This window comes from Acomys minous (genome assembly GCF_964271855.1).
Source record: "Acomys minous genome assembly, chromosome: 10".
Lineage (NCBI taxonomy): Eukaryota > Metazoa > Chordata > Mammalia > Rodentia > Muridae > Acomys > Acomys minous.
In genome coordinates, this window is record NC_140491.1 from 24,875,139 (window position 1) to 24,898,892 (window position 23,754).

At 44.8% G+C, this 23,754-nt stretch overlaps 1 protein-coding gene across 2 annotated transcripts in view; it reads left to right on the forward strand.

Moving 5' to 3' along the window:
• Nucleotides 1-4,466: 4,466 nt before the first annotated feature.
• TAPT1 (transmembrane anterior posterior transformation 1) overlaps nucleotides 4,467-23,754 on the forward strand; it is a 44,357-nt gene continuing 25,069 nt past the window's right edge. Inside the window, exons 1-3 of one of the 2 annotated variants that reach the window (XM_084799196.1) lie at nucleotides 4,467-4,706; nucleotides 12,841-12,971; nucleotides 23,623-23,741. In XM_084799196.1, coding sequence (XP_084655322.1) covers nucleotides 4,517-4,706; nucleotides 12,841-12,971; nucleotides 23,623-23,741 — 440 coding nt within the window. In that variant the 5' untranslated portion in view covers nucleotides 4,467-4,516. Of the gene's footprint in view, nucleotides 4,707-12,840; nucleotides 12,972-19,967; nucleotides 20,074-23,622; nucleotides 23,742-23,754 lie in introns of those variants that run through there. The other variant, XM_084799197.1, reaches the window with a different exon arrangement.

The window sequence follows — 23,754 nt, forward strand, 5'->3', positions numbered from 1 at the left end:
ATAACAACAAATATAAACAACCCTTCTTTCTCTCTGAACATAAAACAGCAAATGAATTAAATTCAGGGCTACAGTTTCAGAACTAAATATTGACTTTCATGGTGCCAGAAATAGAAGCCATGTTTTTATTGTCAAAGCAGATTTCTTGTAGATACACAGGCATCACTATACATGTAAATTCTAGTTTGTCTTTGCAGCTACATGACTGAAATGCACTACAGAAATCATTTCCAGTACTATTTCAGCCACCCTCAAATGCCACCTGAGACCAGTGTCCTTTAGAACACCCACTGGAATAATCCTACAAACTTGTTCCTGGTGTTCCTCAGTAAAGTTACAGAGCTGGGAGCTGAGGAGGCAAACCACAGCCTGAGAGCCTGATAATTATTACTGTCTCGTTCATTAGCAGGGGCATGATCTTTGCCAGCTGCAGATAGTTGAATTCTGGGGAGTGGAGAGGGAATACATTTCAGAGCCTGGAGATGGATGGGGGCCACTCTGGAGGTGGCTGCTGCTCCCCTTTGCTGTTGTTGCAGTTTGATGACAAGTTGGAGATATCCTGAAAGGAAGACTGGACTTGCCCCCAAGGAACCCAACAACCTTCAACTGCAGGAAGTAGTCTAAAGAGGCCTATGCTCCTTTCCCCTCCAAACCTTCTATCTCTCCTACCTGGTGTTGGGGTGTTGGACTGGGGTGGAGAAGGGTGGTAGATATAAGAACCCAATAAAATAGATGAAACGATACGCCAACAGGGGGATACACAGACTTTGGCATTGTTTTGATGTTTCAAGAGGCCATTACAATCTAGCCCAAGTGTGATTTCACAGTAGGGAAAATGGAGCAGAGAGAGGCTCGCGCCTGCTTATTTGGTCAAATACTCTACTTAGAGAGTCAAAGAGAGGACAAGCTTTTCAATGATCACAGATGTTTTCATGAAAGTTTTATTTGTTTGTTTTGTTTTTGTTTTTACTCAGAAAAAAAAAAGTGAGGAACTCATTTCAAACAACTCAAGGGCAACAGATATGATGAAAGTGCTATCAAGAGATGAATCCAGTTTATAGTAGAAAACCGAAAACATCATAAAGGGGTATTCCAAGTTACCACAAAAAGGAAATAGTACCTTTTGCCCTATATATTAATGCCAGGGACACACAACTAAATGCGTAGATAGTCAAGATAGTGTTAGTCCCAAGGCTTGTAACTACAAGCCCTATACTCACTGCACTGTGCCGGGCTAGTCCTTGAAGGAACTAATGCAGGGGGGAAAAAAATCACACTGTAGCATCATTGTAGGCAATCACAGCAGAGGCGCCACATTTGATTCCCAGCATCCACATGTTGGCTCCAGTTCCAGGTGACCAGATGCCATCTTCTGGCCTTCCTGGGCACTGGGCATGCAATGGAGTGACCATGCATATATATAAGCAGGCAAAACATACATGCAAGCAAAACACAAAACACATAAAATAAAAATAAATCTTAAAAAAAAAAAAAGAACAGTTTTGAGCCGGGCATGGTAGCACAGGTCTGTAATCCCAGCACTCAGGAAGGCAGAGGCAGGCAGATCTCTGAGTTCGAGGCCAGTCTGAACTACAAAGCAAATCCAGGACAGCCAAGGCTACACAGAGAAACCCTGTCTCAAGAGGGGTAGGGGGAGGTTTTGTTTCTTGCCACTTTTAAATTACAATAGGCACACAGTGGCTATACCAACATCCCCAGCTTCTCAACTCATTGTTGTTTTTGAGATGGGGGTCTCACTATGTAGCTCTAGCTGTCCTAGAACTCACTATGAGGACCACACTGGCCTGAAGATCCTCCTGCCTCTGCTTCCTGATGCTGGGATTAAAGCACCCTGCTGGAAGACTCCTTTCATTGTCACCCCAGCAGCATACTCCTTACAAGTCTAGTGTTACAACACAATACAAAATAGTTGATACTTTATTGGAGAAGGTTGCTTTTTAAAAGCTCTTGTATTAAAATGATAGTGCTATAATCCTAAACCTCTGTCTTTCCTTTATAAATACTATACTTGGTTGCTACATATATGTTCCTGGTTCTGGACTTTGAAGGCTATTTGTAACTTACTGTTGAGGGTTCTGAGTGCTTACTTATTATATTTGGGTTCGGGAGGACTGGGTCTCATGTCCTCCCAAAGTTAGCTTCCAGTTGTTGGTCCTGTTTTTATCTTGAGTGTTAGGAGTACACATGTGTACCACCACACCTGGCTGCTGGGCATGGGATTAAAAGTACGCTTTCCTGGGTTCTAAATACATTTCAATAGGTCAAATTAACTTTAAAATGAAATACAAGCTGAGCATGGTGGTGGTCCATGCCTTCAGTCCCAGAACTCAGGAGGCAGTGACAGGCTGATATCTGTGAGTTCGAGGTCAGCCTGGTCTACATAGTGAACTCTGGGACAGCCAAGGCTAAGTAAAAAGACCCTGTTAAGTGCACACCTTTAATCCCAACACTCAGGAGGCAGCGGCAGGCGGATCGCTGTGAGTTTGAGGCCAGCCTGGTCTACACAGTGAGTCCAGGACAGCTAAGGCTAACACAGAGAGACCCTGTCTTGAAAAACTGGGGGGGGGGGGGGGGAGGCAAAATCAAACAAACAACCTGACAAACAAGAAACCAGAAATAAATAAAATGAAAAAACAAAACTCACACACACAAAAAAACCTCGTATATACAACAGGCTATTTGATGATTTAATTATCAATACCTATACAAGGAAAGAATGCTGTTTGAGCTTAAAGCCACTTTGGGCAGACTGTGAACTTGAAATTATGCAGTTTCTCATGTTAGATGTGTAGACCTAGTGGAAAGGCCCCATAAAAGAGAAGCTAGGAAGCCTCTGAATTTCTTATGCATCCATCACTAGCCAGGACACCTTCAATTCTTGGGCAGGGCTCACTGCCCTGACCAACCCCCCTCTCTGCTCTGACTATTTAAGATTAGCAACACCCTTTGGAACATAGTCTTTCCCCAGCCCGAAACACAAAATGAGAGAAAGCCATTGCTACAAACAGCTCTCAGAGCAAAGGATATTTGGGAGTCTTTCCCTTCTAAAATCCAAGCGATTAGCAGGAACAATTAAGGAGATTGATGAGCGACACAGACACTGAAGAAAAGCAAGCAGTAAAAACAGTTGCCTTTTAAACAATCCCCAGATAAAACAGAGGGTTGTTTTGCACTGTATCTGAGGATAATGGAATTTGGATTAGAAGGAACCTTACAGTATATAAAACTTTTTGTGTCTTTTGATTTTCATGATTCTGAAGATTTGTCAAGGACATTGTTTTTAAGATTCAATTTTGACCAAACAAAAACAAAACCTGACTTTTAAAAAAACATTCTCTGCATTGTTTGGATTTCCGCAATTTAAAGCTTACAATGGATTGGTCTTGGGAATTTTTGGACTTTGCAAGTTCCTCTTTAACCCTTCCTCTCCCCACATCCTGCCCTGTTGTCAAATGGCCTTGCAACAGCACAGAACTGCCAACTGGGAATTTGCAGCTGGGTATCTGGCTGTCCCTCAGGATCCTCTTGATGTACCATGCCCTGTTCCATGGTTCTCGGCTTAAGTGTAGAACAAATTAGTGCGTGAACACGTATCTGTTATGCTTTTGCTCACTAAAAAGTTGCAACGATACAGGTAAATTCCGAAATATGACAGAAAGCAATCCTGGGGCCACTGTGCGCGCTACTGGAGCGCACTGCAATCACGCGGGAAGCCCAGGTTTAGGTCTTCCAGGCGGAGCGTGATTCATTTCCACCCAGCCTTACAGTCAGTGAGGGGTTATGGTCACAGACCGACAGAAAGCGGTGACCAGGTGACAGAACCAGGCCACCTTGGCTGACACCCGCCTTCACACAACCCTATTCCCGAAAGGCAGCCCCAGAATGTCTGCGGCGCGTTGGGTACATCAAGCACACTGCCCATCGGGCCGAGTCCCCCACCTGTTGGCACGCTCCCCCGAGCTAGGCTTTGGACACTGTCCACGGACAGGGAATGTGACAGATGATCATAAATATGCAGGAGAGATGCAGCCAAGACAGCAGAGCCACCGGGGCGCCGGCGGGAGCCACGGAGCTGGAGCCGGGCCCCAGTCGCCGGGCTGCCAAGGCTAAGCGGGTCGCGCCCGCGCACTCCGGCCACCGCACGGGCGCAAGGGGCTCCGGCCGCGCGGACAGCCACACCGAGCCCCGCCGCCGCCCGCCGTCCCCGGCCGCGCAGCCCGGCAGCATGGAGCCTCCCGGCGCCGCGCCCCGCTCCGCGGAGCCCGCCGCGCGCCACGGCGACGGCAGGAAGAAGATGGCGGCGGCCGTGGCGGCGGCCACCGCGGCCTCCCACGCGCCGCTGACGCCAATGGCGCGCGCCGGCCGGCGGGCTGCGGATGGTGGCTGCCCGGGCTCGGGCGAGGGGCGGGGCGAGGCGGCGAAGGGGCCGGCGGGAGGCGGAGGCCGGGCGGGCGGCTGGAGGGAGGTGGCGGGGACAGTGTGTGGCGCTCGGAACATGGCGGGCGTCTGCGACGCGGCCGCCCCGGGAGAAGGCGGCGGTGGCGGCGCGGACGGCCCCGAGCGGACCGGCCGCGGCGAGGCGGAGCAGCCGGGCGGTGGCGGCCACGGGCCGGCTCCTCAGCACACCGAGACACTGGGCTTCTACGAGAGCGACCGGCGGCGGGAGAAGCGCCGCGGCCGCGCAGGTGAGGCAAGCGGCGGGCGGGCGGGCGAGCGGGCAGGCGGGCAGCGCTAGGCCGCGGCGGGCTACCGAGGGGGCCGACGCGGGCAATGGGTGGCGGGGACGCTGCGGCCGCCGCTCCGGTGGCTCCCGGGTCCCCGCGGCCGGTGACAGCTACCCCGGCGGCCAGTGCGCGCGGCCCGGCGCTCCCGTGGCCATCCCCGAGCCAGGTGCGCCCCGGAGCTCGTCGGTCCTTGGTCACTGACTGCTCCCGGCCGCTCTCAACAGTGACAAGCATCTCCCACATCCGAAGGAGGTCAAAAATGGGACGCGCGGGGTTTTCTAGATGATGTCTATGCCAAAGTGACTTTTTCCCCCTCTGTGTTTTATGCGAAGTCGAGTCAAGGAAACCTGTTAACTTGCCCTTCGATTACATTTTTTATAGACTCAGGTGACGGTGCTGTCGCGACCGTGAAGTTCAGTAGTTTTCTCCGGCACAGAAATGTGCGACACCCCTTCAAATGTTATCTGTGGACTTTTCCTAAACTAAAAACTTGAGCCAGAAGAAACAGTTTTCTCACACAAGAAAATATGTACCACTTTTAAGCCCTGCTGTCCATAAACTCTTTAAAACATACTGTTAAAATATTATAATTCCTGTGTGTTCGAGGATCTTATTATTTTAAAAGAATTTCTAATGGCGGTGGTATTCATGCAGAAGCTTTGTATTAAGCTCGGAAGAAAAAGGAAGATTTTGATATGTCTGTTTCGTTGGGTATAAGAGCCACTACATTTTAATTCTTACATAGTATGTCCAAGATATTTGAACAGCAACTTGATGACATTTCTTCCAACTTATTCCAAGCTAGTACAGTGGACTAGGCCCTGCAGCTTATATAAATACACATTCAAGTTATAAGATTGATTCCGTCGTTCACTATGGCTATTGAAATTGGTCCTGGAAGTCTCTAAGACTGGTGGATAAATCTTGAAAGACTTGCTAATTCTCAGATTGGACATAGAGTTTTGCATCGGTCTCTGTATCTTTGAAAACTTCAGCACAGGCTGTGTGCCTTGTTTGGCCTTTTTTGATTAGCCAGCTACTTAAAATTTCTTCAGCATTCTCTATTTGGTTTAGCTGTCGGTTAAACACTTGCTTGCAGGAGTGTTTGCTTTCTAAATTGGCAGGACCTAAGTAAGGCAAAGTCTTCGATCTCTCAGCTGCTTGTTTACCTAGACTTGCTGACTTCAAGCAAATGGATGTGGCCAGGTTTCAGTACAGTTTCTTTGAAATGCTTTTGAGCTTCAGGAAACCTTTATGTCGTTTGAGTGAAGAAAAACAATGAAACTGGGAAGAGCCTTTGACGAACACAGACCTTGAACTTCTGAGTTGAGGAGAGTTATTCCTCCCTGGTACTAACACAGACCTTGGACGACTTCTAAAGAGAAGTAACCGTTCCTGGGATGGAGCTGAATACTTGGGCTTACTACGTAAACTTAGCATCATAGCACACACTCATTCTTCACCAAGGTGGCACATCAAGCATCATATACTTAACAGGTTAAAAGCTATAGCAGAAAGTCTTTGCTAGGGAGACACCTTGACTATTGGGATGGCCCCTTTTGTTCCTTGGTCCCCTCCGTCATGCATATTGGAAGAGATGGGGTTACTCCTGTTTGGGGGGGGGGGTTGGCATTAGAGATCTAGGCAAGCATCCCAGTAACATTTCAGTTAGAGGTACCAGCTAGCGGTTTTCCTGTGTGGGCTCGCTGTGAACCACCCTCTTCTGTCAGTGTTCTAAGAGCCAGGCAGCTCTCACTGTGGATGCCTGCCCACCTGTGACTGCTTCTGCACTTGGCAACGGCTTCCCCTGGAGCGTAGAAATCCAGTCGCTCTTTGTCGTTCACCTCCTAGTGCTGCTTCTTCCTCCCTTTGCCTCTTTACCATGATACAGGAACTTTATTAGCCAGGCCAGAGGACACCACCTAGTGTGAGGCTGGGAACATCTCTCCCTGAGTCATAGTAGGCTAAGACTGGGTGCTCACACTGAAGTATTACTTGTCCATTCTCTGTAAAGGCTCCTGTGAACTTGCCTTGTCCTCCACTCTGCAAGCTAAGTCATAATCTTAGTGTCTTGATAGTCCTACCCATCACTTAGTTCCAATGTCCCCTTTATCATTTTCCCTAAGACATTCAGGGCTCTTATCATAAGACATTTGTTGATCAGTCCTAGCAGTCTCTGGTTCTCTTTAAATGAATAGACAGTTGCTTATCGGTACTTTGAGTAAAATAAACTGAAGTGTAATGTTTAAGGTTCATTTTGTTATTGTAGTCCTGCCCTTCCTACTTTAGCTGTTCAGGAAAAATTAAACTATATACAGCTATAAATATGATATGCATTCATCAATATAAGTTATATTTTCTTTCTGTTTCTTTGCAGACTGCTATCGTTTGATTCTCAGCAGTATCTTTTTTCTTTTTTTTTTTTTTAATATTCATTTATTTAAAAATGCTGACGCCGGGCATGGTAGCACATGCCTTTAATTCCAGCACTTGGGAGGCAGAGGGAGGTGGATCGCTGTGAGTTCGAGGCCAGCCTGGTCTGTAAAGCGAGTCCAGGACAGCCAAAGCTAACACAGAGAGACCCTGGCTTTAAAAAAAAAATGCTGGATGCTAGTACTTATACTTCAACACAGTTAGAGATGGATACCCCACTCCTCCACTCACCATTCCTATATGGTCACTGAATTCAAACTCTAGAAACAGTGGTCACCAAGAACTACAGTCTCTCACCTTGCTCTTTTTTCATACTCTTAAGATAAATTGCCATTCATATTGCACTTTTGGACATAGACAAGATCGTAAGTAATACACATCCTATTCCTGTGTTATTCCCCCTTTACTCATCTGCAAACTTGTAGGTGAGAGGGATTCTATATAGCCATACTTGCCTTTGGGAATTGATGGCCAGTAAGTCATTGTTGGACTAAGCAATTAGGCAATCTTTGGTCTTAGCCCCGTTCAGTTGTTGAACTACTTAGACTGCTTGCTTAATCCACTTGGCTCTGCTCTATGGCACCACTACCAAATAGACTCAAACTTAATTGTTTTACTCTCCATAGAGACATAACAGGTTTGGTGTGAGATAGCATGACACCTGCTATGAGCAGTAGACAGTTCCCAGTAAGGCAAGCTCAGGAGGGGAGCAGATAAGCATTGCTTGTCAAAGGAGAAGCCAGATGTCAGGTGTGGCGACAGTGTCCTGTGTGGTGGAGCAGTGGTGTGGCTGTTGTTCTCTTTGTAATGGTGATTTGACTTCTGGAACTCACCCTTGTGCTCTGCTTGCCTTCACACATCTTGCTGTATCTCCAGGAGAAGAAGGGAAAGCTGAAACCCAGAAAGGCCAACTGGTTTCCTGTTACCAGTTCCCACAAAGATTGCCAGTGGGACCCAAACGATTCATATTCCTTGTTTTCTATTGTTTGTGTACCTGAAAATTAAAGCTGGCTGGAGAATTATTGACACACTTCTCACATTTTTAATCCTTTCTTTGTTAGCATTAGGATGTCACTTTCATTTTGATACCTTTTTCTGTCTCTAATCATGACTGCTCTGTTCTTTTTGGCCCTAAATTAGGCCATAAACTTTTAAAAAAAACAGTGGGAGGCAGAGGTAAGAAGATCCTGAGTTCAAGGCCAGCCTGGGTTACATGTAGAGCCCATGTCTTCAAAATGAACAAACAAAAACAACCCAAAGCCTCAAGAACTTGAATATAATATTCAAAATGGTTTTTTTTTTCCTTACATTTGACTTAGGAAGGCGAAACTCCCTTTTGTATTGTCTCCTAGAAAAGTTAATCCCTAGTTTCCCTGTACAAAAGTATGGCTAAGAAAGGTAGGCTTAATATTTTAGATGCATGTTTAAACTTTGTAAACATTTCCCTTTACTTAAGGCTGGAGACATGCATGTTTAATAGTTTCTTAACAGTTGGTCAGTATTCCTTTCCAATTTGCTTTTTTAATGTGCAGTGCTATTTTAAGAAAGATATATTTAGACATTGCTGAACATATAAATATATGTATGATTACTCATTACTTTTAATAAATACCTTTGATCCTAGCTTCTAATTTCTAAAGTAAGCTGTCTCTGATGAGTAAGACTAATAGTTCTTATTTTAGGAGTGAGGAAAAAGAATTTATACTCTTATTTCTCAATTTAAGGTACAGGCTTACAGAGCATTTCTGTGATAAGTGAATATTGATTAAAATATACTAGTAGAATTGATTTGGACTTAGATTTGGGATTATTTTACTTTTATTAATGTTCACAGTCTTCTAATATAGACACACTTATAATTATATAGTAAAATAGCTCTATTTTCAAAAGACTATACTCTAAGTCATAGGGAAAATAAGTAAGCTCAGATAAGTCTGTCAAATGCTAGAGAGTATTTCATACAGCCACAGTGCAGTTGAGTGCTGACTACCTCAATAGAATGTACAGACTTCTCCAGGGAGTGAGGACGTGGGGAGCAGTGCCATACAAGCAGCAAGGCCAGCTTGACAGGTCAGGTCCAAGTCTCTTCATCAGGCATGATTCAAAATCATATTTTGGCCAGGTCTTTTTCTCTAAAATAGCAGTGGGTGGTTGGATGTAGTACGCTGAGAGGAGAGAGCATGCTGTGTTTGCTGGTCAGTTCCAGGCCTCACTCTCACATTTGTCCTTTTAAGTGAGTTTTGACTAGATCTGTTCAGTTTCTCAGTTTCTTCATTGGTATTATGTGAATCCCCATTAAGTCCCCTTCTTAGTTATAATTGTTATGAGCGTTATGTGAAGTAACAGACACAAGACCGCTGTATATTGTCTCACAGAGGAAGGATCTCGTCCCTTAAACCGGGTCCAGGAATTGTTGATAATGAGGAAAGTTAAGGCCTTCAAGATATTTCCTACCATGAAGCTTGGGTTTTTAGTCAGCATTGTTTTACTGCACCTTTAAAGACCATTCTACGGCTTATTAGCGTGATGTTGACTGTGTGCAGAGACAGCTGCCACATTAGTCCTTACTCGGGGATGGACGCTGGAAAGTTAAGGTACATGGCACTTGGTTTATGGTCTCAGAAGAGAGTCCCCTGGCTTAGTGTAGCGACACGGAATGCAGGTTCTGTGGCAGTGCAGAGAATGAGGGCCGCCAGGGTACTAGAGTGTTCACAAAAAATGCAGGTGTCTGTTTTTTAAAAGCTCTTGAGTGCTGGACATGGTGTGTCTCATGTCTATAACTCTAGTGCTTTGCAAACAGAGGCAGGAGCATCACTGCGCGTTGGATGGCAGCCTGATACATTCAGTGAGTTCTAGGTCAACCAGCCAGACCTCCATGTCTCAAGAAAGCACAGTACTGGGTGTATAGTTTGGTGCGACCTTGGGGACGTCCTTTGCCTCTCTGTGCCTTGGTTTTCTTCATCTGTAAGATGTCCATAGCTATAGTTTTGTTTTTTTTTTTACAGTCGAATGTTTGTACTTAAAGAATACACTTTTATTGTTTAATGGTTTACCATTGTAGGGCAAGAGGGATGGCTCAGCAGTTAAGAATCTAACTGGTGTTTAACACTAAGAGTCTTATATTTCTAGACGTAGTTTCCTCACACAGTCCTCTTTTGTACTTAGAGTATAGCTGAAACATTTTGTTTATATTAAGCTTCTTTATGACATCTACTTCATTTAGGTTACGTAGGTTGTTAAATGTACTTGTTGGGGTGCTTTCCACCGTGTAGCCAGGCTCTCAGGAAAGCATTTATAGGTAACTGGGTAACAACGGGCGCGCCAGGAATGCTTGTTTCACAGTTGATACGCAGAAAGGAGCTGGAGGTCATGACAGCGCATCATCACGCCTTGTGGTTTCCATCGGTTTTCACACACATACACTGTCAGGTGCCTCAAGGATCTGTGTGGAAGGCAAGGCAGAAACAGATGTTACACAGCTGGCAGGAGGGTCCGTTTTCTCTCTTGAGAACTTGAGGCCTGTGACTTGACCATCCTGGGCCCCTTCTCCAGGTGACTCCACATAAGAACAAAACACTGACTATGGCAAAAACTGGCCTCCACAGTCACCAAGGAAGACACCACTGTGGAAGAGAATTTGCCCAATAAGCAAGGTGTGTCCAGACCTTTGTTTTATTTTTGCTTTTTAAAATAAAACTACTATATAATGACCTGTCTACGTGTCTCTTTAACACAGATGACAGACTCCTGGTCTGCCCAGCTTCTGTCTCTTGTTGAGGGCAGGAAGCCTCTCGCCCTTGTGATGACACAGTGGCACAGCTCTCAGGGGTTAGGCCCAGGCCCCTTGGGCTGTCATTGATAATCATGATCACTGAGGCCCATGGGCTGAGGTCTGAGTGCCAGCTCCCCATTGTCAGAGCAGTGCCTGCCTGGCATGCAGCAGCCCTTCTCTTCCAGAGACTCATTCTCTTTCTACTTCCGGGTTGATCGGTTTTTTATAAGTGTATCATTGCTGTTTATTAAATAGTTCCACCCGTGCTGAACATGGACTAGTCATCCGTCTTATGTTCATGTAGGTGTCTTTAAGTAAAGTCAGTGTTAAATAAGATGAGATGGAAAGTGCCAGAAGTTGGCACTGAACTGAGCATAAGCAGAGCTTTCTCTGTTGTTAGCATTTCTCTTTTGCAGTGCAGCACACAACAGCATCTTTTTCTCTTCAGATTTCGTTACAGTTCTAGAAAGTTCCTAGCCTAAAGTTTTACTCTGTGTGGACGAGATTATACCATTGCCTTTAAGACCGAGCATCTGTAATATAAGCAGTAGCATTTGTATCTTGTGTCTGCTTCACCTTGTGACTTAACTGGAATACACAGTGAAGGGAAGGCAGGATGCCCATGGTACAGTGACCCTGCCTGCCCTGTGCCAAGCCACAGTGAGGAAATGGTGGCATTTCTCCCCATGAAGGCTTACCCTCCCCAGTCTCATTCCCAGATACTTCTCAATGTATCACCAATTCTGCAAATATGTTATTAGTCTCGTGTATAGAGGTGTGTGTGTGTGTGTGTGTGTGTGTGTATGTGTGTGTGTGTGTGTGTGTGTTCACTTATGTAGAACATACCGCTTAAGCACAATAAGCAGTTGCTGTGATGTGAAGCTCCTGGAGCTAGGGATTCATCGCGGTCCAGGAGTAAGCTCTTTCAGGCATACTGTAGAGACCCTCTGCTAAGCCTGTCTCTGTCTTCCAGGGGGCTTCTTGAGCTTCATTTTAACCGTCCCCGCTTACATTTGTTAGAGGAACTGCAGAGTAAGCCCAGAGATCAGTCTGAAAACTTCTGACCTCCTGCAGAGTCAGACGGTGTTGCTCAGACAAGGGGTTTGGAGTGATGGTTGAGGTGGTGGGAGTTGGAGGAAGTGTGACATACCAGAAAGTGTCCCCATCTCAGGTGGGGGTCCCCACCTCAGCTTCTTACCTCAAGTGCTGCAGGATGGAACATATTTCAGCTGTTTGGCCTTCCTCTACTGATACAAGTGCTCCAGAAGCCTTTACGTTGGGGGAGCAGCAGCAGCAGTGTGGACAGGTGGACTGGCCTAGGAAAGGAAGGCTTCCTGCTGTGTAGCTAGTGACTCCACGGCATTGGGAAACGTTCACAGAGCAGGAATATCCTTTGATGGGGAGAAGTGGCAGCACTAGCCCGCTTCTGCTGCTCTGGGGACCCGCCCAAGCAGGACACCGCTGGCCTGTGTCAGTATGGCCGCGCTGGCATAGTCTCAGCTGAAAGCAATGCTTTTCAGGGCTCTGGGCCACCTTTTGACTGACTGCTGGAATATATACTTGATGGAGTCTTCACAGCTCCTGTTCTCTCTCTGCCCTCTGGGCCGATAGCCCCCTGAGACCCTGGACTGGTCAGAGAGGTGCTCTTCTGGCTCCTTTGGTTCTCAGGAACCATCCCTTCCACACTCCCGTGGTATTTTCAATCTGCAACAACAGTAGTTCCCCAATACCACGCTCCAGGGATTTGGGTGTCCCTCTTCTAGGCACAGGCCTGTGACTGTAGCAGTCTCCTTTTGTTTTCTATGTGTATTACCTATGGCCCCAGCTCACCTGTGAGTTGTTGATAAACACTGTTCTTTTTGTTTTGTGTCATTTTCTCTTTTTCTGTAGAACTTTCATTACTGAGGTTCCTCAGTGCGGAGCTGACAAGAGGGTACTTCCTCGAACATAACGAGGCCAAGTACACAGAGCGGAGAGAGAGAGTGTATACTTGTATGCGGATACCAAGAGAATTGGAAAAGGTACCTTTTTTTTTCATTTCCAAATATCATTTGAATGTATTAATTATGGAAAAAAATGTCAACAGCCTCTGTTGACTTCTTAAAATATTGGAAGTAATGTGATAAGTAATTGAACATGTTTGGGGATATAGGATTGCTTTGTAGAAAGAGGCGTGGAACAGCTGGGTTTTTTTAATGAGGGAAATGTTGCTGAGTCTCTTTGTACCTTCACTTTGCTACTTACTAAACTTTACTGTACTGAGTCTTATCCGAACAGCTTTTCCCAGGACTTACTTTCCATCTCTGAGCTCTCTGAGCCTCCTTCACCTCTGTGTTTCTAGAATAGCACTTTCTCCTTTTTTCCACTTAAGGTATTTAATTTCAGCCTTTTCTGAGCTTTCAATTTCTTAGAATAGCCACATACTTGAAAATATAAGTGACAGACCTTAAGGAAGAAGATGACTTGTTTAACTCATGTCACAGAAAACGTCCCATTAAAGTAAAACACAGCACCAAGCCCCCAGTATCTCGTTGCAAGGTCAGTCAGGACAGGAAAGCCCTTTTCCTCTAATGCTGATGGAGTTAGGAGTCCTGGGAGAGTCTAAATCTTATTACAAGGAAAGATGTATGAGCTAAGTCGTGGATTTCTATGCAGAGGGCTTGTCAAGTCTAGCTGCTTCCTCAGAACTGTGTTCCTTTTAGAGTGGCTATGGGAAGCTTCCTGGGCTTACTCTCTCCGTGCATTGTGAAGCAGGGGGTGTGGCAGGCAGTGGGGAGCACCGCACACCCCCGTGGCTGAGGAGAAGCATGGGCACAGGCAGTTTCAGCATCTGTACTTTATAGAGGGCCTTGGTAGAGTGCCACCTGCTGAAGTCTGAGGAGCTCAGTGCGGGGCCGGATCGGCAGGACTGCTGAGGAGGAGGCAGTGGCCCCTTGTGTGCCTACTGATCAGCAGGGGTTGCCTTTCTAAGGAGGGCGAGGGGAGTGAGGGACTGACTGGTGATGGGAGTGGGAGGACAGAGGCTCTGCAGCGTTCCTGCCTCAGCACCAGAGGAACTACATTTTCTTTTGGGGATTCAGCTAACATTGTGTCTGGGGCTGGCAGCGTGAACACATATTTGTTATGGGAAGAAGTAGAAGGTGAAACCAATTCTTACTGACATCTAGGTTTGTCTGGGATAAAACACAACATATTTAGCCTATACCCAACTAGCTTTGGCCCTCCCTGTAGGCAATTTTTCTCTCAGCGAGCAATCTAGACACCATTTTTCTCTGAAGAAGACAGAAAGATTTTAACTGTAAGCACAGCCAAGCTTCATGAGTGCAACCAGGGTCTCCCTCCCATTGTATCTGATCCCTTTGCTACAGCAGTCATTAGTTCTGTTCTTCATCAGAGCAAGCCCAGTGCGCACATTCATTTTCCTTCATAACAGCTTTTAAGTGGCAAGCACACATCATGTTTCATGATGAGGAAATGCCCAGAGGTCTTGATAAGACTTAGCACTGTTGGATCAAGTTGCAGGTGCTGTGTTGCTGCCAGGGTTTACCTTTTTAAAGAAAGAATCAAGCTATCAAAGAACATTGCCTGTACTAGGAGTTAGCATTGTTTATAAAACTGCATTTATGTGTATGAAGGTTAAATGTTTGAATTAACATTCAGTGCTTAGCCATTTTGCCTTCCCTCCCCTGCTGGCTGCAGATCTTTTGGGAATATGGAGAGGGTGATAAGTGTCAGCTGAGTGCACTTCTCCTCGACTGCTAACGTAGACACGGACCTCACTGAAAGCCTGGGAGCCTATTTGACTTTCAGGTTAATCTAAATGATTTTATTGCCTCCCTCTCAGTGAACATTGTCTATACCAATCTACAATACCTATTGGCTGCTTTCTTGGGAAATGTTTTAGTTTTCACATGATCATCTAGACAATACTTAACAATCAGAGAACTCTTTGCTTCTCTGAAGCTTACAAGGACTACAAAACACGACTGTTCATACTTTAAGAACATGGAAAGTCAGTTCTGTCTTTCACCAAAACTGTGGACTAATGTGGAGCAAAATAACCCCGGGAACTGCATGGTACGCCAGTGGACCAACAGCTTTACCTTTGACATTGTCCTGTGTTTCTAACAGTGCTTGCAGCTTTGCGTTAACACTCCTTTACAAACTTCCTCCTGGGACAGGGCCCTGGCATTTTAGAGTACTTGCTTCATCTGGGTGGGGGTGAATTTCTTTGTCTTTTTTTCTTTTTTCCACGCAAGCCCTGAGGCTCTTCCACGCTCTGCTACTGTTTGTGGTCCACTTTGGAAATGTCAGTTTGTCCCCATAAAGCCAAGGAGACTGGCATTCTCTGTGTGCTAAACTGAGAGAGTAGTAAGGCAGCTCTCTCACAGGATGCCCTTCAGATCCCAGCTCCACAGCCTTTGCCTGTGACTTCTGAGTTGTCCCCTCGCCTTCTGGTGCCGGGTGTCCTGCTTGTAGACCAGTTCCCTGTCAAACTCTGTAGAATTGTTTTAAAATCTTTTAACAGCCTTAACTTCCGTCCTGCCACGGAACACGATGAATGTCTTCATCCACAGGTTTCATTATTAAGCTTGCAGGCCACAGCAGGCGGTGCTTGGGAGGGACCTGGCGCCAAGGCTCCCCTGGGTCCCTTCTTTATCTCCTGCTTTCCTTTCATTAGACACGACTGCAGCAACCCTGCAAGAGCCGAGTGTCTGACAGCCTTTCTCCTGTTGCTGGCCACAGGGAGAAAGAGGCCTTAGAGAAAGTGTGTTCCCGCCCTCCTTTAAACCAGGTCCTCTTGGGGTAAACCTGATCTTGTTCATGAAGGACCAGACGGGCACACGAGGTAACATGGCCTACAGCTGGCTCAGAGCTCACAGGTTTTAGAGTTTAGCTTCAATGGGATACAACTAGAGCCTCGTTGAGAACAGAGACCCATGCCTTCTGCGCTGGCTAGCAGTTTCTAAGTTGACTTCCAAACTGAACTCACTTCCCAGCTGTACTTTGGTGGGCGCAGGTACTAGGGAATGATTTACTATGTGCCGTATAGCTAAGGAGAGCACTTTTAAAGGAAAATTTTTAAGATTTATTTATTTTATTTATTACATAGTGTTCTGCCTGCATGTATGCCCAAGCACCAGAAGAGGGCACCAGCGCTCATATTAGATGGTCATGAGCCACCATGTGGTTGCTGGGAATTGAACTCAGGATCTCTGGAAGAGCAGACAGTGCTCTTAACCGCTGAGCCATCTCTCCAGCCCTGCAATTATATCTTACCCAAGGGTTAGCTTTGTAGTCTCTGTAAATCTAAAATTGTAATAAATAATTTTGCAGAAAACCTTCTCATCATAGCATTTTCTGAAACCCCCTTATTGGTTTATATGCTAATGTAAGAAGATAAAGATCACATGCTTATTGATTGATTGGTTCTGTCTTAAGTACTTATAGTATGCCCTAGGCATTTGTAGCATGGAAGTATCTAGATAAATATAAACTCACATTTTAGCGTGGTGGAAAATAATTGAATTATAATAGAGGATACAGATTGGCAAGTGCCATCAAGCAGTATAAGTAAAATGCTACTAAGACTTTCCAGAGGGAACGTTTGCTTAGAAGGTGAGCTGCAGAAGAAGATTAGGGCAGGGCAAAGGGAACCGCGTGTGCGTGTGACAAAGGTAGGAAAGAAAGAGGTAGATTGTGAACAAGTGTCATAGGGCGTGTGCACATGCACCAGGTGGCGTGGGAGAAGGTGCTGCAAGGATTCAGAGATGGGCACTTGGTTGAGAACAAGGAGCCACAAGAACTTGAAGGTGGGCTGCTCTAGGCTTCATCTTATGGCTAAAGCGTTTAGAATGTAGGCTTTGGGATGAGACTACCCAGTGTGTGTTCTTTAGGGGTGCTCTAGTTGTGTCTAACAGAAAAGGAGGCTTACTCAAACACAGCTTTCACCTTTCTTTTGAGCAAATGTAATCAAAGGAGGTCTCAGTGGCCTGCCATGGCTCCAAGACCTTGCTTCACCCAGTCTTGGTCACTTAGCTTTTGGTCCTCCTGCTTAGTGATGTTAAATAGAAGGTTGACAAGTACAAGTTATTAAATCTGCATTATAATCAGAAAAAAGAGATGTCAGCAGTGCCACCTTTTAACTGCACTTCATAGAGAATCAAAGCTTTCCTGGAGCTCTCACAATTCCCCTTGTGTCTTCCTGGCTAAATGAACACATGGTCACCCACCTCTGTAGCACAGGAGACTAGGGAAATGAATGTTGAGTTGTAGCAGCCAAGAAAAGGGTTATGAGCCTCAGAGCTCTGCTTCTGACACACTAGGACAGCAACAGTCAGTGTAGACAGGAAATGAGCAAAGGAAGCTCACGACCATTCCTTATGACACACACCTTTCCCTAAATCAGTATCTTCAACTGACTTAGTTACCTCTTCGTCATTATTCCTCGTGTTGCGCATATACAGGTTTACAATATGTAGGTTCGATAGACATAGATTACAATAATTTTATTGTAAAACTTTTATAAAAATCACTCATTTATGAACCTTGTCTGTCTTCAAAAGTTAAGCTACAAGGAATGTGTATTTTTACCTTATAATTACATGCTTTGGACAGTCATTTATTTCACTTTTACCATACTTTGTACATTATTTTTAAATACGTTTTTTGCAGACTAAGTTCCACTGTTTAGTCTTAAATGTAGCTACTGTTTTTAAAAGAATTTTATCATCAATTACTTACGTATTTATTATTTATTTAATTTGTTGTACTGAGAATTTAACACAGGGTTGCAACTGAACCACTCCAGTCCTGTTTTTGTCATTGAAAACAGCTCACTAAATTGCCTAGAACTTATTGTATAGGCCAGGCTAACCTGAGATTTTTCTGTCTCTAGCAAATCTCATATATTTTTATAAGCCTTAAATTTATCAGGTTGAGGGTTACAAATAAAGATAGTTATGTGTGTTGGTCAGATTTTTGGCACTGACATAAGCAACTAAGGGGGGACAAAACTTACTTGCTTATTCTGTTTCAGAAGTTCAAGTGCATAGGCCTTGACTCTGGCTTCTAGCTACTGCTGAGGCAGAACCTAGAGCTGGGAGTGGGTGTCAGAGGCATAACCTACCTCCTCCCTAGACTCCCCTAATATTCCCAGCATCTCCCAAAATAGTGGCGTCAACTGGGAACCAAATGGTCACCACATGAGCCTGTTGTACACCTCCACATTCATGTACAAGGTGTGCGGAGTTGTTATTAGTAGGTATGATCTGTTAACCTAAAGGGAGAGGGTGCCCTGAACACTGGGTGCATGTGCTCCAGCATCAGCTGCCTGCTCAACTGCGTTTCTTTAGGACTTGACTTGCTTCATCTAAGATGTGAAAGTTGATAAGGTTGTCTCAAGAGGCCTGATACTATATGAACCTGTCCTAGTTAGTTGTTTTTCTACTGCTGTTAAGGGACACTATGACCATGACCAAGACAACTTATGAAAGGAAGCATACATAAAGGGGGCTTGTTTACAGCTTCAGAGGGTTAGTCTGTGACCATCATGCTGGGGAGCATGGCCCCAGGCAGGCAGGCATGGCACTGGAAACCCAGAGACAGAAAGACAGACAGCCTGGGCCTGGTGTGGACTTTTGACACTTGAAACCTCATCCCAAGTGACACACCTCCAACAAGGGCACATCTCCTAGTCCTTCCCAACACAGTTGCACCAGCTAGGGACCAAGCGTTCAAATGCGTGAGCCTGTGCAAACCACTCTCATTCTAATGGCCCCAGCCCATTTCATGAGCTTATTCTGAGGAACAGAGAAAACAGCTGGTAACAAAAATTCCAAGAAAGGGAAGATTTCAGTATCTTGTAGGAAATCTTTTCTCTTTTTTGAGGGTAAGCAGGGATAATGTTTAAACAGAATGAGTCGAAAGTTCATTTTGTAGTAATGACTTAATTTGACATCATGTAAAGCTGTTTTTGTTTTATCACAAGTCATATGAAAAGAAAATGTAGTAGTGGCTATCCAGTTCACAGGATTTCAATGAAACAGTTCTCAATTTCCTTGTGAAACTGACATACTGCTTACTCAGACCCCTGTTTGTGTCAGTGACCTCTTAGTCACCATCTTGGTTTCTAACCATGAGAATGCAATTATAGAAGCATCCTTCTAAAGCTGTCTTGGGATGTAGCCTTCCTTTGTCTGGGACTCAACCTGGCCCAGATCCCCACTCCCTGGGAGGAAGGCAGGTTGGAGCAGGCTGACTGGATCCCAGCACTTTTGTGGGCCTCCCTCCCCTTCTCTCCAGGGGGTATCATCCGGGCCTAAGGCAATGATGACAATACCAGCAGCGGCCTCCAGAAATAAGGCTTGATACATGGAACACAGACAGTGAATTCTCAGCAACTTTGTAGGCAGGGAGGGAGATTATCCAGCAAGTTAAAAGGTAACTGTTTGTAAACTTATAACTTGGAGGCTGTTTTTTCTGTCTTGATGGCTTTGGATGTCTTACCTCACACCATTATGATCCCTTACTCAGGCTGTTTTGACTTTTAACTGCTTACTGCTAGCCTAATGAGGCTGATCTCTTCCTTAGATCTAAGCCTACAAGATGTATTGTCATCTTCTATGGCTGTAAGAGCTGTGAAGGCCTCAAGTATTACGGTAACTTTCACCCTGTAACAAGGCTTTAAAGACACTTTCACTGTCCTGCATCTGGCCAGCCTCTCAATAGGACCCTCTCTGCTCTGTCTGTCCCATTAAAAATAACAAATAGTAATCTCACCTTGTGTATTCAAAGAGTCTTAACCAAGTTAGCAAAAGTGGGGTACTTAGGATATACCATCAAATAAGAGAGGCCAGAAAATATTATGGTCATTCATTGTGCATAATCTTTTTACAAATTAAATTCCTCAGTTTATTTACCTTTCAAGAACTGCATCTGCTGTTACATGTGCAGCGGATTAGATGCTGATGATTGTGATGCACTGATTGAGATGCCTTTGCTTTCTGTGGTTACAGGTGTGTACATAAACTCACCCATCACAGAAGAACCTGACTCAGCAGTCCTTTTGTTGACCAGCTCCTAGAGTATAGCCTTCTTAGGGACATGAATTTTTGAGTTCAGGTACATGAAAATTATTTATTCTACAGATGTCCTTGAATGCACAGCAATTACTTTCAAAGTCAGACTCCTACATGTGGGTTTATGTAAAACTGCTGAATAAGAATCTGAGCTCCTTACCTATTAAATGAAGGTATTTTATTCCCCTTATATGACTGCATCCTCAGCTTACACAATGCATGTGTACACACACACACACACACACACACACACACACTCTTTCTATGTGGAATTCTGATCTTCTATGCTCCGGGTGGCAAGATCTAGTCTGAGTGTCATCTCCTCTGTGAAAAGCTTTCCTGACTGTCTCATATGCCTCATTGCCCCCCACGAATTCCCAATATAAACACTACACAAACCTGATTCTTCCATGGGGTTTCCAAAATACTTAGAATTTAATTTCATTTAGTTGTCAAAATAACTGCCTGGACAAAGCCCTACAGTGTTTGGTTAGGAAAGGATTAAGGGATAAACTAAAGAGTGGCCTGGTCCAAGGAAGGTATTCACCTAAGCCCTGGGTCACCTCTTGTCTTACTTCTCTGAGGAAACTGTGTGCAACTGACTGCAGAGAGGTAAAGTCCAGAGCTCCTGTGTATGGTTTTGATACATTGTCTTTACACTCAGCTTTTGGGTGCTATTTCTCTACCGTATTTTTAGTTTTTTCTTTTTATCTTATATGCAAGTGCAAGCAGCTAACATGATTGTTGTAAAGGCCTTCCGTATAAAGGTGAGAAATAGGTAAATAAGAGCTCCCATTCTCTAAGACAGGGAAGGTGCAGTGGGACAGCAGCAGCAGGCCTGAAGAGGGAACATGGGAAGAAAGTGACAAGGATCCAGGATTCGATGCACATCCTGTGACCATCGCTAATCCAGCAGACTGGGACTTAAGGGCTCATTGAGAATTTGGCTGCTTTTGTGGTAGTCCCAGCATTGCATTTGTTTTGAAATGTAAAGTGAATGTTCAAGGAGGACAGGAGATTTTGTGTTGCAGAAAAAAAGCTTTATGTCAGTAGTGTCATTACTTTGTAGTCATACCTGGTGTGCTGCAGAAGGAATTTGCATTCGTAGTTACTTATGAATGGCTAAATAATTTATAGTTATTTAGTCTAAATAAGAAGGAAATAGGGCTGGAGTGATGGCTCAGTGGTTAAGAGCACTGCCTGCTCTTCCAAAGGACCTGGGTTCAATTCCCGGTACCCACATGGCAGCTCACAACTGTCTGTAACTCCAAGATCTGACACCTTCACACCAATGTACATAAATTTAAAAATTAAATAAAATATTTTTTTAAAAAGAAGGAAATAGAAGTTACCTGCCTTCTCAAGCTATCACACTAAGATTTGAGTGTATACATTATTCTTGTTGATGTGTTCTCAAAGCTTTTAATTTGTAACATATTTTAAGGCTAGCAGCCAGTCTAAATATGTGATTCATTAAATTTTTGCTTTTTTTAAGCACAGTAAGCAAACTGCAATATACATTAGCCAAAAGAAAACCCACCCTGACTGGTGAAACAAGTAGAAAGAGTAGAGAGGCTCTGTTTGAACTGCATGAAAGATGGAGGCCAGGACCTGTCTTTGGTCTGACTAGACAGACTTGCTAGTTCCCTTGCTAATTCACATCTTGGGCCAGCATTCCATCCTTCACATCCACGGCTTCCTAATGTGTCAAGCATTGGTGATCATTTCCTCACAGAGCTGCTAGGAGCATTAAGTGCTGAGCACATAACAGCTGCCTGGAACACTGCAGACACTGGCAAGAGACCGCAGCATCCTGAGTCACTGTGTACATGGGTGGCGGACAGATTATATTCTGCACAGGGCTAGGCCCACACTGCACACATCTCTAGTTCCTTCACTGCGTAAGGAATTTAGAAGAATGTTTAGGAGAAAGTGTGATGCCAGAAGATGGACTGTCCTGTTTCCATATTAGCAAATTAATGGGCCTTTCTGTTGCTTTTCCTTTGTATTTTATATTCTCATGTTTGTGAGTATTTCTCCTCATTCAGCTGAAATGGCTTTAAATTGTAGCCACATGCTCTCCTTTGTCTTTGCTGTGGGGTCTGTTGCCTGCTCCAGTGGTCCTGGTACATGGCCTGCACAGTGTATCAAAAATATTGCCCACCTACTGGGTTCATGTGACCTTGAAATGTGAAAGGAGGGCTGTTAGACTTGTGCTGCTTCTGTGCACCATGGAGGACACCAGCACAGAGTCTGCTGAGCTGCAGAAGGAGCTTTACTTTTCCCTGTCTTTATGTCCACCTCTGTGCTCTTGCCAGCACCTCACGTCCTTAGAGACCTCCTCCCTGTCCTCTCTGCCAGGCCACCTCTTCCGCTTAACCCACCGTCTATGCACAGCACATGCTCAGAAGTTACTCAGGTGTTTTTCTAAATCTGTCTAGGGTGGTTTGGCCATCAGACCTTCCCTGTCTGGCACAATTGGGTCTACCATGGCAACTCTAGGCCCTGCACCAACATGACTGCTTCTCTCTCTGATAGTTACAAGCTTCCTAAGGGTGGGAACTACATCCTGTTTCCTGATTTCTTTGTACCTGCTAGGCGGGACTCACAGTTTCAGGGATATCAGAGTTGGTTTCTGCTGAAGCCTTGCTCCTTGGCTTGTGGACAGCTGCCTTCTGCAGAGATCCTCACCTGGTCATCTCTGTGCATCTATGTCCTAATCCCCCCTTTTATACAAGTGTCACTAGGCTGGAGAGCTAGCTCAGCCATTAAAGGCTATGGCTCACAAAACTTTATGTCTCCCAAGTAGCATGCATGTTGGCTCAGGACCAGTCCTAATGACCTTTTCACTCATATCACCGCTTTAAAGATCTATGTCTGGAAGTTGGAGCTTTCTCATGAGATCTTTGAGAAACTGTTTTAGGTAATATGTGCAGGCTGGACAGTTTCTTGCCTAAAGTTCTGTGTAGTATTATGGTGAAAGCAAATTCATCAGACCCTGTTAGTATATCAGAAATATAGGAAGGCACCACTATTGAAGTAGCAGAGATTGGTAAAGTAGATCCAGTTACTTCAAGCTATGAAAAGATCTCACCTTCCTCTTAGGCAGTTTCCTGCTAAATTTATGGAGTGAAAATGGAAAGTACCCATCAGTAAGAAATAGGGGAGATTTTTTTTTTTAAATAGCAATTACTTTTGCAAAATAAGGCCTTCCAAGTATAGCAGCTGTCCATGCACACAAGATTATGTCAAATTTAATCAGTCAACTGCGTATATTGCAGTCTTCTTTCTGATGAACAGGAAATGGGAGAATAGGGTTAAAGACGTAAGAAGCTTGTGGGACAGATCTTCCTTAGTCTCTCTGATGTTTTAAAGTACTGGAACGCGGGAGCAGCCCGTCTTTTGAGCACTTGACGTCTGTGGGTGGTAAATGGGAAATCCTGGGAAGAGGAACAAAAGACCAATGTCTTGTTTTTTAAACCAAGTTATCAGGAATTCATTTCTCATAAAGTTTAGAAATCCTGAATGCTTGAAATTTGTATCTACATGTGTTTAAAGAATGTTGCTCTCTTTTCTTTCTTTGCCAATGCAGCTCATGTTCTTTGGGATTTTCCTGTGCCTCGATGCCTTTCTGTATGTGTTCACCCTGCTTCCTCTGCGAGTCTTTCTGGCACTCTTCCGGTTCTTCACGCTGCCTTGCTACGGCTTAAGGTAAGTTTAGATC